The following is a 16,459-nucleotide window of genomic DNA, read 5'->3' as shown; positions in this document are numbered from 1 at the left end:
AGTGTTTGTAATTGCGTGTGGATCTTATTTTTGTCAGTTCGTAGCGTTCTCGTTTATCAAATGGATTGCATTTTGTATCACATCTGGACCTGACTTTGATTATGGATCTACTGAGTGAACGACTGCCAATGGAGTAGGTTTTTCTAAGTTTGTTGTTGTTGCATATCTGGTATCTGCTTGCAATACCCTAGAACCTACCAGATGAATACGTTGTTCTAAACTGTGTGCAGATGCATCTGTCTGGTTCTGCAGCTGGGCGGGAGAAATGCGTGTTTGCTCTTCAGCAACTTAACACTCATACTCACTGCAGGTGCCTTCAGCTCACCGTCACCGTTCTACTATTTAAACGGCTCTTCTTCAGTTCAATCTTTCTACGACAACGCAACCCTTTACCTAAATCGTATCCTAAGAGTTGATATCAGCCATGGGCGACGACACAGACACCGGCCAAAAGGAGCCTAAGACCCCAGTCACGCCCATGCCAGTTGATCCAGATGCCGTCACGACGAGCTCTCTACAGGCTCTTCAGTCGGCGGACCAGCGTAGGGTCATGGACATTGTGGACAAGCTTCGCCCTACTGGTCTGAGCGGAGTTGTAGAACTGCCTCAGCTCATTGTCTGCGGTGACCAGTCATCTGGCAAAAGTTCAGTGCTAGAGGCGATTACTGAGATCCCTTTTCCTCGCAAGGAAAATCTCTGTACGCGTTTTGCGACTGAGGTGAGCTCGATTATATCTAGAGATTATGCACTGAGCTAACGATGTACAGATCATTCTCCGCCGCTCCCCAGCTTCGACGAGTACTGTCACGATCACACCTGATAAGCTGCGCCCAGAGGCTGAACAAGCCAAACTCAAGGGGTTCACCAAGTCTATCCAGAACTTCGATGAGCTCCCGGATGTGATTGAAGAAGCGACTCTTGCCATGGGTCTAGGTGTTGTAGGCGGTATCAGCTCTAGAGCGTTCTCTCGTGACGTCCTCTCTGTCGAGATTACGGGTCCTAGTAGACCTCAACTGTCAGTGCTGCTCCCCGAGATTGATGTTATGGCCAGCTAACATTATCCAGAACTCTTGTTGATCTTCCTGGTCTTATCCATGCGACAAACAAGGCCCAGACGGAAGCAGACAAGGAGCTGATCCTGGATCTCGTTAGCCAGTACATGAAGAACCCGCGTACCATCATCCCAGCGGTAGTGAGTGCAAAGAACGATTTCGCCAACCAAATCATCCTCGACCATTGCCGCAAGATCGATGAACAAGGCCGCAGCACTCTCGGCATCATCACCAAGCCAGACTTTCTTCACGAGGGCACCGACAACGAGTTGAGCTGGATCGAACTTGCCCAGAACAAAGACATCTATCTCGAGCGCGGCTGGCACATGTTGAAGAACCGTGCTGATAATCAAATGAACTTCTCGTTTGAACAGCGCAACAAAGACGAAGCTCTGTTCTTCAGCAAAGGCCGCTATGCCGAACTCCCTCGCGAATGTGTGGGCATCACCTCCCTCCGCGAGCGTCTCAGCAAAGTCCTACTACACCACCTAATTCGCGAGCTCCCGTCACTCAAGGAAGAAATGATGGCCAAGTACCGCGCCACAATGGACGAGATTTCCAATCTGGGCGAAAAACGTAACACCAGCCACGAGCAACGCGTCTTCCTCATGAAGATCAGCATGAAAGTAAACGACATCCTGAAATCCGCTACAAAGGGATACTACGAATCGCCTTTTTTCGGCACCATCAACAAAGACGCCGCCGTCGACTCTCCAGAAAACATCCGTAGATTCCGCGCCGTGGTCCAGCACCTCAACATGGGATTCGCAAAGGACATGCGACTCCGCGGTCACAAGTACAACTTCGAAGCCGGACCCGGTGACGACGAGCGGGATAGCAGGGAAGCCGCGGAAGCCCAAAAGGAACTCGAGCGCGAACTCAAACAGGAAAAGAACGGCGCCACAGCTCTTCCTGTACCCACAAAACTAACCCGCGCAGAAGCAGTGCAATGGGTCAAGAAAACCCTCGAGCGCTCCCGCGGCTACGAACTCCCCGGAACCTTCCAGCCCGTCCTCATCTCCCAGCTTTTCTGGGAGCAATCCTTACCGTGGGAAGATCTTGCATCCCTGCACATAGCCAAGGTAGCGCAGGTGCGTCGGGACTTCATTGACGTTGTGCTCGCCGACTGCGTGCCCGAAGAGTTCAAGGAGCGGCTTGTAGCGCTGAATGTGGATGCGGCGCTGAGCAAGTCTTTGGAGGATGCGCAGGAGGAGCTGGGGAAGGTGCCGAGGGATAAAGCTAGGCATCCGTCGACGTATAATTATTATTTTACGGAGAGGATTCAGAAAGTTAGGGCGAGGAAGCATCAGGCGCTTAGTAAAGCCGCGGCGTCAGCGTCCGAAGTCGTGATTCCGGATGCGAAGGAGAGGCCGCAGGTGTATCTTGATACGACTAAGTTGGCGGCGCAGCTGGAGAAGTCGATTGAGCTCGATATGGATACATTTTCGAGCCAGGAGGCGCTGCATATTCAGCGGGCGTACTACAAGGATGAGCTCGGGTACTTCATCAATACTGTCGCGAAGGCGGTGATTGAGCGGCATTTGGTGGAGCCGTTGCCTGAGATCATTCTCTCTCCCCTGGTGGTGACGTAGATGACGGATGAGCAGGTCGAGTGTGTTGCTGCTGAGCCGGTGGAGATAGTGCAGCAGAGGGCTCATCTGGAGGCGAAGAAAGCCATGTTGGAGAGGGGTCTGGAGACGTTCCGAGAGGCTATGGGAGGTGTGAGGCGCTAGGGTTGTGGAGGTACTTGGACTGCTAGAATGCGGGCAGGTTGGTGGTACCGCTAGGCAGTCGAAAAGGCGAGTTGAACATGCAGCACAAGTGGCTCGTACGGTCGAATACTGGTTATGGATTCAGGGGTGATTTGTAAGTTTGCCAACGTCATCTTGATCCACCCTCCACAATGATTAAACTTCTTCATTATTTTCTCGTAACATTTACATCAGTTCATGCTGTAGCTCCTCTCTTTGCCCTCTTCACTCATCAAGGTAGGCTCAAACTTTTGTTTGCGTGCCTGTGTCGCGCCCGAAGCCTTCCATGCAGACAGAATCAAATCCACAATAGCGTCAACGCCCTGGTCCCTCTTTACAACAGCGAAAATAGTCGGTCCCCCTTCGCGCATCCGTCTGCTGTCTCTTTCCATGACATTGAGGTCCGCGCCTACAGCCTCGGCTAGATCGATCTTGTTCACGACTAGCAGGTCCGACTGTGTGATACCGGGTCCGCCCTTCCTAGGGATTTTATCACCTCCCGAGACATCAATGACGTAGATGATGAAGTCGGCGAGTTCGCGCGAGTAGTTTGCGGCAAGGTTGTCGCCGCCGGATTCGATGAGGAGCAGGTCGGTGTTGAACTTGTGGTGGAGGTTGGTCAGAGTCATGAGGTTCACGGAGATGTCTTCGCGGACAGCCGCGTGGGGGCAGCCTCCGGTTTCGACGGCAACAATGCGCTCGCTGTGGGTATGGGTCAGAGAGGGTTGGTCCTGGGAGATGCTGAAATAGTCTTACGCGGGTAGAGCATTGTTCTTGGTCAGGAACTCGCAGTCCTCGCGGGTGAAGATGTCATTGGTCACTGCGGCTATAGAAAAGCGTTCTCGGAGATGCTTGCAAAGAGCCAGCATAAGGGCAGTCTTTCCGGATCCTACGGGTCTTGCTTGTGTCAGTATTTCTCTGTGTTATATGATGTCTTGCCATGGCTTCGCTGTCTATATGAAATTGAGTCCAATGGGAATGAGTCGTACCCTCCAATCCCCACGGTAAACGAGCGGTCCTCCCAATCTCGTCCCTCGATAATAGGCATTTCACGTCCCACATAGCTGCCCGGTCCGTCGAGGATCTCATGGGTATGCCCGTGGTCGGCGGCAGAGTGCGAATGCGACGCACCATCATGGGAGTGACTGTGGGACATTTCCGGAGGGGCTGAGGGTAATAAGACTTGTTAGTAGAGGGGATGCTTGCCAGAGGAAATGAAGCTCGAGGTTCTCCATGGTGGGGCACATGAGAAGCTGGCGCGGGGTTGGTTCTCCAGCACCCCTGGCGCGGTACGGGATGGTCCCTTATTATTGCTATCATTCCATTGATCCAGAACTAGCAGGACGTACATGCTACATGATACGAGGAAAAGGAATGTTTTTTTTCAATACATGGGACAAGGCCGTATATAAAGCCGATCTTAAGGACAAGCCGCTCATCATCACCACAACAGAAGCAGTTGTTTTGCTCCAGACGGGAACCAGACGGGCGCTGGCCGGACCGACGACGCCTCACAGCCGTATGTGCCGCGTCCCCTTTTCCCCTCTTCCTTTCCCTTTCCCTCTTCCTCCATCTCTCCCTTATTCTCGTGCATCCACAGCCAACCTCATCACGATCCGCCGACCTCATGCCTCTTATGATGTGCACATGCACGGATTTGTATGCCTGCAATCCATGGACCCGGTTATCGTGTCCATCCGGGCCCGTAGTTCGTCAGCTGTAACGCTAGAAGGTTCGCGTATTCCGCCATAAGTGGCTCTAAAAGCAAAGCACGTTCACCTGAGCGGAGACTTCGCCGGGGCTGCGACCTCGTCCAATACTGCCGAGGTGCGCCACAAATACGACAATCTTCATGCGCGCAATCTCCGCTCCTCTCAGCTTTCCCACTTCTGTTAGGGCACCTGCAGGAACATGACACGGTGCTTAGCAGCTGCAACTATCTAAAGGCCAGCGCACCGCCCTCCCGCATGCACACGAGCCTTGATCCCGGTTGGCATCATTCGTGTGTGGCTGTTGTCCCAAACAAGATTGTTGTTGTTGCGACTCGTCCACTTCCGGTACGGCCGCCCTAATTAAACATACCCATTCATCTTGTTTCGACGTTTCACCCGTCATCCTCGTTCTCCATTTAGTCGCTCTGCTCTCTCTATAACGAATCGTATATTCTTTTTTTCTCTTAAACTACCCCATATTCCTTTTACATAATGTCTACAACAATCGCCATGTCTCCCGAAAAGTCACAACACACGTCCCTTACCCTATGGGACATTGACCGTGTCTTTCAAGATGCACACGAGGCATACGAGCAATGGCAGGCACGTCATCGCCGCTCTCGGTCCAAGTGGGCATGCTTTGGTACCAAGAATCGGGATGATGCTGTGGGGAAAGCTCTCAGCCTTGGACGCCAGGTTCAGAGAATAATGGAAACGGGGAAAGAAGCGTTCGGTGTGCGGTTTGAAGAAGGAGATCGTAAGCCATGTCTTGCAGCTTGTGGGCACAGGTGTTGACCATGGACAGAAAAATGCAACACGGTGCTCTCTGCACAACTGCTCCGAGTTCAATACGAAATCAGACAGCCGCTATACGACAGTGCATTCTCAGCAACACCAATCACACCCATTGACGACATCATCACAACTGCAAAGAGCGTACGCCGCGCCTGCTTAACGGCACTACGCGATCAATATGCCCGCCTTGAAACACCTATTCTTTCGCCAGTACTTCCCCCGCCACGATTCAAAGTCGAATTCTGTCCATTTGCAGACCAGCTTCGCAAGGACCTCAAGGAAACCAAGACCAGCACCCTACGAGCAAAGAAAGCGTTCCCACACGACAAGTACGACGACCGAGAAATATGTCCCCACTGCAGTGCGTGTATATCTGTTGCAGCACATTCCGGACTGCCTGCGTCTAGGTGCATTCTCTTTACATCACATATTGCACTGGATCCGGTTTCAAGAGACGACAAAGCGACATTCGCATGCAACAGCTGCTACAAGACCTTTGACGACTCCTACGCCTTTCTCGACCACTTCTTCCAAAAGCAGATTGGCAGCGACCGAAGCTGTCTGCGGCTGTCTATCACCAAGTCAACATCGAGTTGGTTCCTGAACGAAGAAATCATCGAGGCGGATCCTTTACTCGTAGAGCAGTGTCTAAAGAACTGCATAGCGCGAGAAACTATGCGTGGCAAACAGCACAAAAGAGCGGGCAGCCGGATAACCATACGAGAAGTGCGTTGTTCGGATTAACATTCCGGCAATGCGAAAGCGAAACGACGACACGATTTGGCATCTTGGGCGAGAACAATTGCACAAAGGCAACGACTGGGACCGATGGGCGCCCGGCATGTTGTGTTACGCCACATGGAGTTAGCGACAAGCGACATGCAGTGGTAGTTGGCGCTATCCCTATACTAAACGCAGCTGAAGACGTGCGCATCGGCGCATTCTCCGCAATCTGGAGTACGGGGGAGGTCAAGTCTCTTTTATTGTTAGAGAGACTGCGCTGGGTAACTTTACAGTGTCCTAGTCACTATCTTCCCACAGGGGTTCTACGGTAGCCTTTTTTTTGGCTCCGGAACCTTTTTTTCTCCAAACCTTTGTATTAAATTCATGTCTAATGCAGTAATGTCTTTTATGAACACCCCTTTGAGCGATTTAAAAGAGCAGCGACTACAGCCTCTAAGCATCTTATACATTTACATATATACATATGTACATGTCAGCAAGAGAACAATATACAAATTTACATATTGATACAAACGTCCAATTTATATATATATATATATATATATATTCGTATGACGAAAAAATAAAGATGATGCATAGATGCTTATACATGCCTCCCTTGTCATTTCTCTAGCTGTCTCACAGTCTCTTCTCTCTCACACAGACAGAGAGCTAACAAAGCTGTCACAACTGTCACTTGTTTCATCTACCGAACATCGTCATTTTACAACGATTAACCCTCTCATCTTTTTTTTTCGCTCTGTCTGTCTGTCATTCTCCTCTGCACAGACCCACGTTTTGCGGTGAGCAGGGATGTACCCTGGCGTCATCGTCGTCATCGTACCTCGTCGTCGCTAGATGGGAGGGTTTGCGTGGTGGTGGTTGCTTTGGGGGGGTCCACCTTCCTTGCTGTTGTGTTGTCTCGCTCGAGTAAGTTGATACTGCATGCGATGACCTGTGCACTTTGCATTGCATAGCCAGTTATTTGGCCTTTTCTTTCTTTTTTTGCTGCTGGTCGGTGCTATTTTCGGGGCCTGAAGGAAGGGAAATTCTGGCATTTATTTACTTCCAAGTTTCTTCTTCATTTGCTAGAAAGGTGCTGTGGACATGTTCAAGTGTAGATGTGAATATTTTTTCTCTCTCTTGATAGTCTAGTCTGTAAAAGGGACATGTATGCGAAATGACCAAGTTACGAATGGCGTTTTTTTTTCAGACTATGTTAATCGATGCGGCTGTATTATGAGGAAAACCACGCATCAAAGCCAAGATGAGGCTCTGGGCAAAGGAATCGTGTTCAATGCTCGATTCACAATCATAATACTCCACCGGTAAATCTGCCGACCATCTCCAGAATGACCTGTCAGCACCTATTCATTTTTGCTACCTCCTCTACCGAGTATGATTTCTCCGGCTTGGAGAAATGAAGATAAAGTTTGCCCAGTATTATCATTCTAACACCATCAGGCCACCGGATACGTCGATCTGATGTGAGCTCTACATCCGAACTTTATTTTGTGGTCATTCAGCTTCATTCATACCAATACGGTTTGTGTAGGTATGCATGCTTGACTCGGGGCTTTCTCGTGTTCTCTCGGCGCCTAGGCGGTGAGATGGAGATATGTAAGTAAGCAGGCAATCTTAGCGAGGGAAGGCGAGGAGAGGGATGACGTGGTGTGGGGTCTGGGGTAGGAGTACGTGTCTGTGTGTGCTTACGTACGCATGTAGGTGTGCACTGTATAGGGGCAGGTTTGGAGGAAGGTGTAGGAAAGAGTCACGTGCAATACGTACACCAATTGTATGTAGGAAATAAAGAAAATATCCACAGATGTGTCATGGAACAATTTTTCTTGGGATCCGCGACGTCTCTGTTTTTCTTTTTTTTCTTCGCCCGATGGTTTCACAGCATGTGGAGAAGCAAGAAGAAAACAAAGAAATTAGGTAAGTCCTGCAGAGCCAAGCCATGCCTTCCTTTTCCCGCCTCAGTCTTGCCTCATCCATCTCCATCTACACTTACAGATATGATGTCAAAGATACGCATTCAGAGCGCATAAACCACCTCGTATCTTTCTCTCCGATCATGACCTCAACAGCCTCAACTATTCCCAGCCCCCTCGAGATGATGTTCCGATCGCGACTACCACTGCACCCTTCCGTCACGCCTCCCAGACGACGCTCACAAAAGCAAAGAACAAAAGTCCCAAAAACCAGTAAGACGAAAAAAGTGCTCGCCCAAAACAGACAAAGCTAGCCGGAACGAGGCTGTCTACCCAAGCTACTATAGCACATTGATTTCCCCATCCTGAACCAAAATACCCACACATACACACACACACCCTAGCTCTGATCTCTCCCCCCCCTCCGCCCGCCTCTTCCTTCCCTCAAAAAACAAAAGCAACCTATCCATCAGAAAACAAGTTCATCGCCCAAAACACGTTTGCGTCCTTCCCCCCTTCCCCTTCTTTCTTCACTCCATTGCTTTTACTCTGCTACCCACAGATCTACACTGCAGCACGTTATGCCCTACCTTTCCGCTCGCACATGCATGACACCAAAGGACCCCCCCCCTCCCCTCTATACCAATTTAGGACAAAGGGCAATATGCAGTATGCAACATGCATGTAACTCTCTCGGCCTAGACCGAATGAAGCGAGTGATTTTCTACTTTGTTTCTTGACCATCACATGGAGATTGCATGGCATGGGAATCAGAAAAGTTAGACATGGGGATGGGAAGTTTATTCCGTGGCGGAGTCAGCTAGGTAGGTCGGGATGAGATGAATGGGATGGATGGATGGATATGTGCATGTAGAGTGACATGGCAAATGCCGCGATAAGCAGTCTTGTCCCTCGTGAGTTGGATGGGTGGGGTCTGGATATTATATCCGGGTAGCGGCTTTGCGCTTGAAGGACAAGAACGACGGGTTTTGCTGGGCACCGGAAGTGGAAACTTGCCAGTGGAGAGAAAGCGGAAGGAAGGTAGGTCGAGGCGGTGTGAGGTGCAGGCGAAAAAAATCAAAGACAAAGTGTTTTCAGAGCGGGAGCAAAAAAGGAGCGAAAGCAGTTTGTGTTTGAATATGTTCGTGATATTTGTTCAAAGTAAAATAATAATAAAAAACTGGTTATGGGGGTATATCATATCGGCCAATCTTTTTTCCCCACCTCGGTTGCTCTCTCTATGAGAATCCAGAGTAAGAGTAAGAGGCAAAGGGGGGAAAAGAGGCTCAAAGAGAACATTACAAAAAAAAACGCCGGTTTGCTGTCCATTGATCCTGAGATCAGCAAATATTCCCACCCCATTCATATCCGTCCGTCCAGAGAGAGAGAACCCATATTCCCATTTATAGGAAAATAAAAACCCAAACCCAGACTGTTGTTACGCCATGGTATATGCCGCTGGAACGCTTCATCCTGCCGTAGCTCGGAGAACGTGTAAACACAAGATAACAGACCAAAAAAATACACGAAAGAAACGAAACTTCATCAATAATACATTTCAATCCTCCTCTTTCGTTCTTTCAAGCATCGGTTTCTCTCAAACCGCGGGAAAGCCATCGCTCCCACCAGTTGCGCACACCGACGATGCTCTCGCGGCCGTCGTTGTGGCCGTCGTGACCGCCAGGGTCACCAAGAATGCAGGAGAAGAACCAGAAACCCGCCGCAGTCCAGGCCGCGATTGCGACGCCGAATGCGACAATGGGGGAAAAAAGGTGGATGACGACAAGCATGGGGGCGCTGTAGCCGGATGTCGAGTCGTGCGAGTAGACCATGTGCAGTTGCAGGTTGAGCGATGGAGCGAGGAAGGATTTGATTTGCTCGGCAAGGGGTGCGCGCGTAGTGCACAGGCGGAGCGGTGACAGCAGGAGGGTGATGAAGAGAGCGAAAAAGGTCCAGATAGCAATCACACCGGAGAGGAAGGCGCAGGGTCCGCAGAGCCAGAGCTAAAGGGGGGAGGATGTTAGTCACGAGCACGTCGAGTAGGTTGCGATATAGGGATTTTTTTATCTTACCAGTAACTGCCATGCCTTCTCTTCGGGACCTTTTTCTTGGTAGGCGCCCTTGTCGTAAACAATGGCATCGCCGCCGGATGGGACTGCAGACAGGCGGTTTGAGACGCGGTAGCCATTGGCCAGAGCATCGGCATGCTTCTCCGGGTCGATGTGGGCCTGGGGTGGGTAGGACAGTGACTGGCGCTCAAGCTGCGAAGACGAGTAGCGATGCGCGTTTGATGAGTTGCAGTGGTGGCCGACGGAGGAGATGCTGCTGTTGCTGCTGGGGCTTGGCGGCGAGGAGGGCTTTGGCGAGAAGGGGTGGGAGATGACGGAGTCGTGAGGGCGACGGTTGCTCGACCTGCTCAGGCGGTCGGAGTGGACCGAGGAGTGATGGTGATGGTGTTCCTTTTGATTGTATTGGTAGTTGTCGTAGTCGGAGCTGGCGTTGGGGCTGGACAGGCGGTGGTAGTGTTGCGGCTGTGGTTGGTGGTGTTCGGGGAGGTGTTGGCTGGGGGGCGCGAGTATGGCCGAAGCAGGCGGCGGCGGAAGCTGGGATTCCATTGCCGGACAGTCGGGCGGGTCAACGTCACGGGCGGACGGGCATCAAGCGACGCTGGAAGACATGCGAGGACAACGAGGCAGCGGGCATGTTATAGCGAGCAGCGGAGACGGGCCCAGGAGAGGCAAGACTCTTGTTACATAGAATTACGCTCTCAAGGCCTTGGGAGAAGTCTTGGGCTTGGCACTCATCCCCAAGGCTGGGCAGTCTGCTCGGCAGCCCGTTCCAAACCCACCCACACCCAATCACACCCGCTCTACCCGGGCGCAGGCGGACGCAGCGCAACTCTGCTGCACACGCCGCTACAACAGGCCCGCCGACGGGATGCGCGGCAGTGACATGTCAAAGACCATGGCTCGGCCATGCTGAGCAACGCTGAGCAACGCTGAGCAACGCTTCTCGAGCATTACGTCTGGCTGCTGCGTTGCTGGGCCCAATTCACCGTCTCCACGCACCACCACCACCACCGATATTACTCGTCGCCGTCGCCGTCGACACGCACACACACACACCACCGCCAAGCTGCCTCCAGAAGCGCTGCCACGGTCCCTCAATGGCCTCCGCTGCTGGCTGATGCTGCGCCCCAAGGTTTGTTGAATTCCCGCCTCGATGGAAATATCCGTCTCGTGATCACGTACCATGGATGCAGCCGCCCACTGTCTATGTATCGCCTGTGGTAGCTACTTATTGTCTGTACATAGGTAGTACACACTATACATGCACCCACTCACCCAGATACACAGTACTTAGATGCCATCCATCCTACTAGACACTTACACCCACGCACATCCGACCTCTCATGTCGCACCCTCTCCCGTCCAACCCTCTTCCCCACGGCGGAGCAACGGAGCGCCCTCAGCGGCGTGGCTGTTGGTGGGAATGAAAATGCTTCCAAGCTACTTGTCTGGGCTGCCGGCCGAGCTGAGCTGAGCCCTCAGGCCGGGCCCTACTAGGCGTCGATGAAACCACGTCTGTCTTGTTGATCTTGGGCTTGGCTGTTGGCACGCCAGGAGCACAAAAAAAGCCCTCAGCACGCTTCACCTCCCCTCCCTCCCCCCATTACCCACTAAACGCCGCCAACCGGCTTGACACCCGTTCGGTCAATTAAATTATTAACTCTTCCCACTCTTTTTTTTCTCGGCACCCTCTGCCTGGGCTTTCTTGGTAGACGCACAAAGGAAGAAAAAAACATGCCAGAGCCGTGGGCCCAAGCCCTTTGCCTATCTGCCCCGTGCTCCGCCCGTCTCATACCCAGTACCGACCATTCCGACCCCCACCCACCTGATCCCTTCCCCCCCCTCCTCCCTCTTGACTCCTAGGCCGCGTATCCATTCGACGTCATCCTTTTGCGTACTCTCCATAGAGTAGTACACCCGCATACTTACTCCCAAGTATCTACCTATTCATACCCATTTCATGTGTTGCATGTTGACTGTACCATGGCCAACACAAACCTTAATTGTGCGGGTACGGCACAAGCCCGTGTTAATCTCACCCTCGTCTCGGGTCTCAGGTCAGCAGATCTCCAGGGTCAAGGCACTCTGTAAACATTACCGCCTTAATGGCTAAACAAGAGACGTGGCTCGCCACTTCAATTCCCTTTGCTCTTACGCATCAAATGTGCATTTCTTAGAATTTCTTAGATATTGGTTACTTTTTACTAATGCCCAGATCTGTCATCCCCCTTGGCATACTACTTCTCAAACACCTCGCCGTCCACCTACCAGCTTCATCCCCTCACGCATCGCATCCGTTAACCGGCTCATGACCAGCTCCTTGATGCCCTTCTTCTCCGGCTTGGGCATAAACCCTAGCTCAATCAGGTAGCTGACATAGACGCCAACCGTATCTTCCGTCACCGCTCCTCCTTGACTCCAGTCTTCGCCTGTCCATGCCTGGTCCTTCTTCAATGCTTCTGCCGCATTCTTGTCATCCAGTTCCGGCGCCTTGGTGTCGCCGGGTAGATCACCAGTCACAAAGTGGTACAGGGGCAGTAGAGCATTCTCTTCCTTTGTCCCCGACCGGTCAGCAACATACCTCTCCATCCTCTGCTTCCACTCTGCATACGGCACCAGAGGCACGTTGTAGCCAAACTTCTCCAACGCACCCAAAAACTCGTTGGACGTAATACGCGGATGTGAAGTCACTTGCGCCACTCCAAGCGGTGCAACTGGCGGGTTAAACGACGACGCCACAACCACCCTTGCAACGTGTGTGACAGGTACCATGTTGATAGTGTTCGTGATGTCGGGTCTGGACTCGAGCTGAATGCAGCCCTTGAGCATTCGGACAAGGAAGTCATCCGTGTTTGTAGTACCGTAGTCTGGGTCTCCCAAGACATATCCAGGGCGAATTACACATCCACTGAGACCCTTCTTGCCAGCTTGGCGCGTCAGGTATTCAGCTGCCCATTTGGACTGACCATAGCCAGTACCGAGACCCTTGCGTGCACCCTCGAGGTCATCCGCCTCGGGTACACCAGTTCCACCTTCGGCGAGACTCTTCTCCGAAAGCCTGACAAAGTAATCCGTATCCAGCACCGACGTCGAACTCACCAGACCAAACTTCTTGGCTTTGCCAGCAGCACACATGGACAATGCAGTCATGGTCGACAAGACATTGGGTCCTCGTAAGCGTGAGTAAGGCAACACCCAGTGCACCAAAGCACCGTTGTGGATGACCACGTCGACCGAGTCAACGAGCTTGTTCCACGTGTTTGCCTCAAGTCCAAAGTTCTCCTTTTCCAAATCACCCACCAGAGGCTCCAGTCGCGACTCCCATCCGTCTTCCCAGATTCCGTATGCTGTACATGTTTGCCTTACACGTCCCAGTGCAGCATCAATGTCCTGGGCACGCACAAGTACAGTGACCTTTCCTGGTCTCGATAGAATGTCCCGTAAGATGTAGGCACCCAAGAAACCCGTTGCGCCAGTGAGGAAGGTATGCACTTCTTCCTTTGGATTCAACTCCTCTCTGGTCTTGAACTCGGTCAGCTTGATGGCAAGGTCTCTGGCGTCGGCAGAATACGCCTCATCATCAGGGTCGTCTTCCAATGCCTCCGCCGTGTCAAGACGCAATCCAATGGGGTCCATGGCTTGATCAATGTTTGCCGAGAAACCGCGTAGTGTAGGATATTGGAAAATTGTCGTCATGGGTACGTCAATGTCCTTCCATTCTTGACGGATCTTGAAGAAGAGTTGTTGTGCAATGATACTGTGTCCGCCAAGGTCGAAGAACGAATCACTTCCGCCAATGCTGTCAGCTGTCACACCACGGTCACCAAGGAGCTCAGCCCAGATTCTAGCCATGGCCTTTTCAGTCGGCGTCAGAGCTGCACCCAACTGCGACGGACGCCTAGCTCCGGCGGCTGCGAGGTCTGCTGGATCCGGGAAAGGCAGTGCTGGCCGGTCGATCTTGCCATTTGGATTCAGTGGAAACCGGACAAGTGGAACAATGACCGATGGCACAGCGTATGCAGGCAGCTTCTTTTTGAGATGCTCACGCACGTCGTCTCGGAGATATTTAAAGCGTTTGAGCAGCGTCACCATGCTTGTGTCGCCGGTGGAATCGCTTTCTTTCGCACCACGCTCCTCCAGCCAGTCATACCATCGCTTCATTTCAGGAACAATGTAGCCTGCCACGTCAGTTATAATCTGTGAGAAAGACTACAAGAATCCAACTTACTGACGAGCGTCGGCTCTTCGTAGGCGTCACGCTTGAGCAGTGTAACATTTTCGCGCACCAACGGATGGGCAGAGAGATGCGAGTCGATTTCGCCAAGTTCAATGCGGAAGCCGCGAATCTTGACTTGCGAGTCTACTCGCCCTGTACAGTGGACATTTCCATCTTCAGAGTAGTGGCCCAGATCTCCAGACCGATATAGTCTGTCTCGGGGGCCCTTGTAAAACTCCCGCCACGGCTCGGGGGCGCCCTGACTCTCAACCTGTTTCTTATCCTTGTCTATCCACATTTGCAGATCCACGAACCAGTTGTCGATGAATTTGGTAGTTGTGAGGTCTGGCAATCCCAGATATTCCTCAGCAAGACCACCGGCCCGCACATAGATTTCACCGCTTTCACCGGGCTTGCAGATCTGGTTTCGGTCTTCGCGGTTGACAACTAAGAGCTGCACATTGTTCATTCCTCGGCCAGCGGGGATAACCTCACCAATTGTGTCAAGGAAGTCGGGCGCTTCCGAACAACTTGGCAACTCGTAGTAGCTGACAGCGCGTTGTGTTTCCGTAGTCCCGTACATGTTGACAATGCGCACGTTTGGTGCCAGATTCTGCAGTCTCCTGCAGTCTCGTTTGATCAACAAATCACCCACGAAGAAGGAGTGATGAAGGCTGGGGAACACGGCTGATGCACCTCCGACAAGAATCTGACCCATGGCGGGTGTGAGGTGGGTGACGGTGGCGCCATACTGGCGCATCCACTCTGCAAGCTTCTCGTGCTGGATATCGTCCTTGCTTGGCACAAGTAATTGGGCACCGAGAAAGAGAGGTGTGAAGATGTCTCGCTGGATAGGGTCGTGTGCTATGCCAGAAAGCATTGTGAACTTGTCGTTTTCAGATAGTCCAAACGTTTCGGCCATCCAGGGAAAGTAGTGAGTGAGCGAGAAGTGTCTGCCTTTGACACCCTTGGGCTTTCCTTCGGATCCCGACGTAAAGGAGAGGGTTGGTGTTGAGTCTGGGCCGACGAGTACACCAGGCAGTTCAGTCCTGAGCTGCTGCTGCTCGTCCAATATGTCCTTTCCGTCCTTGGTGCCTCCAACCAGCGTGCCATCATCCTTGAGCTCGAGTGCAGGCACCTCTGTTCTTAGTTGTAGGTTATCCTTGATGTAGTCTCGCACTTGATCCGAGAGAGGGCCTGCTTCGCGTGTGGCCTTGTCAATGATTACGAGAGCGCGCGGTTGAGAGACTTCGAGGTAGATGCATTGGCGGTCTGGAGGATATCTTGAGATTATCAGTCATAAATACAAAGACTTGAGACAAGATACTTACAGTGGGTCTAGTACTGAGAAGGTTGCTCCTGCTGCTAGAACGGCCATGATGGCCACGACTAAGTCGACACCTCGGTGGGCGAAGATCATAACCACCTCGCCTCTTTGCACACCACTCTGGACGAGGTGATGGGCTAGTACCGAGGTGGCCTCAAAGATGTGCTTGTATGTGAATTTGCGTTCGGGAGTCTTGCCCGTGGCAGTCTCGACGACACATGGCCGGTCGGGATGCTTGCGAGCATTGCTAGCAAAGATTTCGTGAATTGGGCCCTTGAAGTCAGACCAGTGAAGGTCTGCCGTGGGGTCTGGGATGCTCCCCTTTGTGAGTGAGGCCATTGTCACGTCTAAAAGAAATATCTAGTGGCGTACAGCGCGGCGTGTGCGCATGCGGGGAATAAGAATGTTAAAGAGGCGCAATTGAAGAAAAGGTCGTGTCGGATGTGTCGGAATTCAAGCCTCGCCGTCTGCTGAGTCAAGGCAATTGGCAGTGAGGGAGGAGATGAAGAAGAATCTGTAAAAGTAAATGTATGTAGGGGTTCAAAAGTACTCGAGGTATGACGCATCCAGTCAAAATGCTCGAGGCGCAGGCGACATCGGCGCCCCCCACCAGACTATACCACTGGCAGGATGCACCACTTACATGGTCCTAGTTTAGTGCAGCGCGGAACTCAGTGGCGGCGGGGTGAATGCCAAGCCCACCAGCCCTACGTACGCTAGCCGGGTATCTCCTCGACTGCCTGGTCAGCACAACGCGTCGCCCTCCTTTGGGCCAGCACCAGCCAACCAACCATCCGTCTTGTTCAGGCCCACTGCGGATATCGACTTGTAAGCTCCCTGGGGCAATCTCATGTCGCCAATGTCGCGGTAGTCCTCTCTT

General features: G+C 52.1%; 5 protein-coding genes across 5 annotated transcripts; 2 read left to right on the top strand and 3 right to left on the bottom strand.

Annotated features, from left to right (window-relative positions):
- Positions 1-424: 424 nt before the first annotated feature.
- Positions 425-2,644, top strand: COCMIDRAFT_22074 (uncharacterized protein; the record flags this gene model as incomplete). The annotated part of the gene is made up of 3 exons (XM_007684807.1): positions 425-718; positions 768-1,015; positions 1,066-2,644. 3 exons carry the CDS (start codon positions 425-427, stop codon positions 2,642-2,644), a joined length of 2,121 nt encoding a protein of 706 aa, XP_007682997.1.
- Positions 2,645-2,994: 350 nt separating this feature from the next.
- On the bottom strand, positions 2,995-3,959 carry COCMIDRAFT_22073 (uncharacterized protein; the record flags this gene model as incomplete). Its single annotated transcript, XM_007684806.1, has 3 exons — positions 2,995-3,505; positions 3,560-3,700; positions 3,793-3,959. The coding sequence occupies 3 exons, from the start codon at positions 3,957-3,959 to the stop codon at positions 2,995-2,997; spliced, it is 819 nt and encodes a 272-aa protein (XP_007682996.1).
- A 1,048-nt stretch (positions 3,960-5,007) lies between these two features.
- Positions 5,008-6,054, top strand: COCMIDRAFT_22072 (uncharacterized protein; the record flags this gene model as incomplete). Its single annotated transcript, XM_007684805.1, has 2 exons — positions 5,008-5,272; positions 5,321-6,054. 2 exons carry the CDS (start codon positions 5,008-5,010, stop codon positions 6,052-6,054), a joined length of 999 nt encoding a protein of 332 aa, XP_007682995.1.
- A 3,493-nt stretch (positions 6,055-9,547) lies between these two features.
- Positions 9,548-10,582, bottom strand: COCMIDRAFT_81734 (uncharacterized protein; the record flags this gene model as incomplete). Its single annotated transcript, XM_007684896.1, has 2 exons — positions 9,548-9,970; positions 10,040-10,582. 2 exons carry the CDS (start codon positions 10,580-10,582, stop codon positions 9,548-9,550), a joined length of 966 nt encoding a protein of 321 aa, XP_007683086.1.
- A 1,698-nt stretch (positions 10,583-12,280) lies between these two features.
- COCMIDRAFT_912 (uncharacterized protein) lies at positions 12,281-15,918 on the bottom strand (the record flags this gene model as incomplete). Its single annotated transcript, XM_007684776.1, has 3 exons — positions 12,281-14,214; positions 14,265-15,535; positions 15,584-15,918. The coding sequence occupies 3 exons, from the start codon at positions 15,916-15,918 to the stop codon at positions 12,281-12,283; spliced, it is 3,540 nt and encodes a 1,179-aa protein (XP_007682966.1).
- Positions 15,919-16,459: the final 541 nt, after the last annotated feature.

Source organism: Bipolaris oryzae (genome assembly GCF_000523455.1).
Source record: "Bipolaris oryzae ATCC 44560 unplaced genomic scaffold scaffold_5, whole genome shotgun sequence".
Taxonomy (NCBI): domain Eukaryota; kingdom Fungi; phylum Ascomycota; class Dothideomycetes; order Pleosporales; family Pleosporaceae; genus Bipolaris; species Bipolaris oryzae.
The sequence above is the reverse complement of the archived record's forward strand: the minus strand, read 5'-3'. Positions and strand labels throughout refer to the sequence as shown.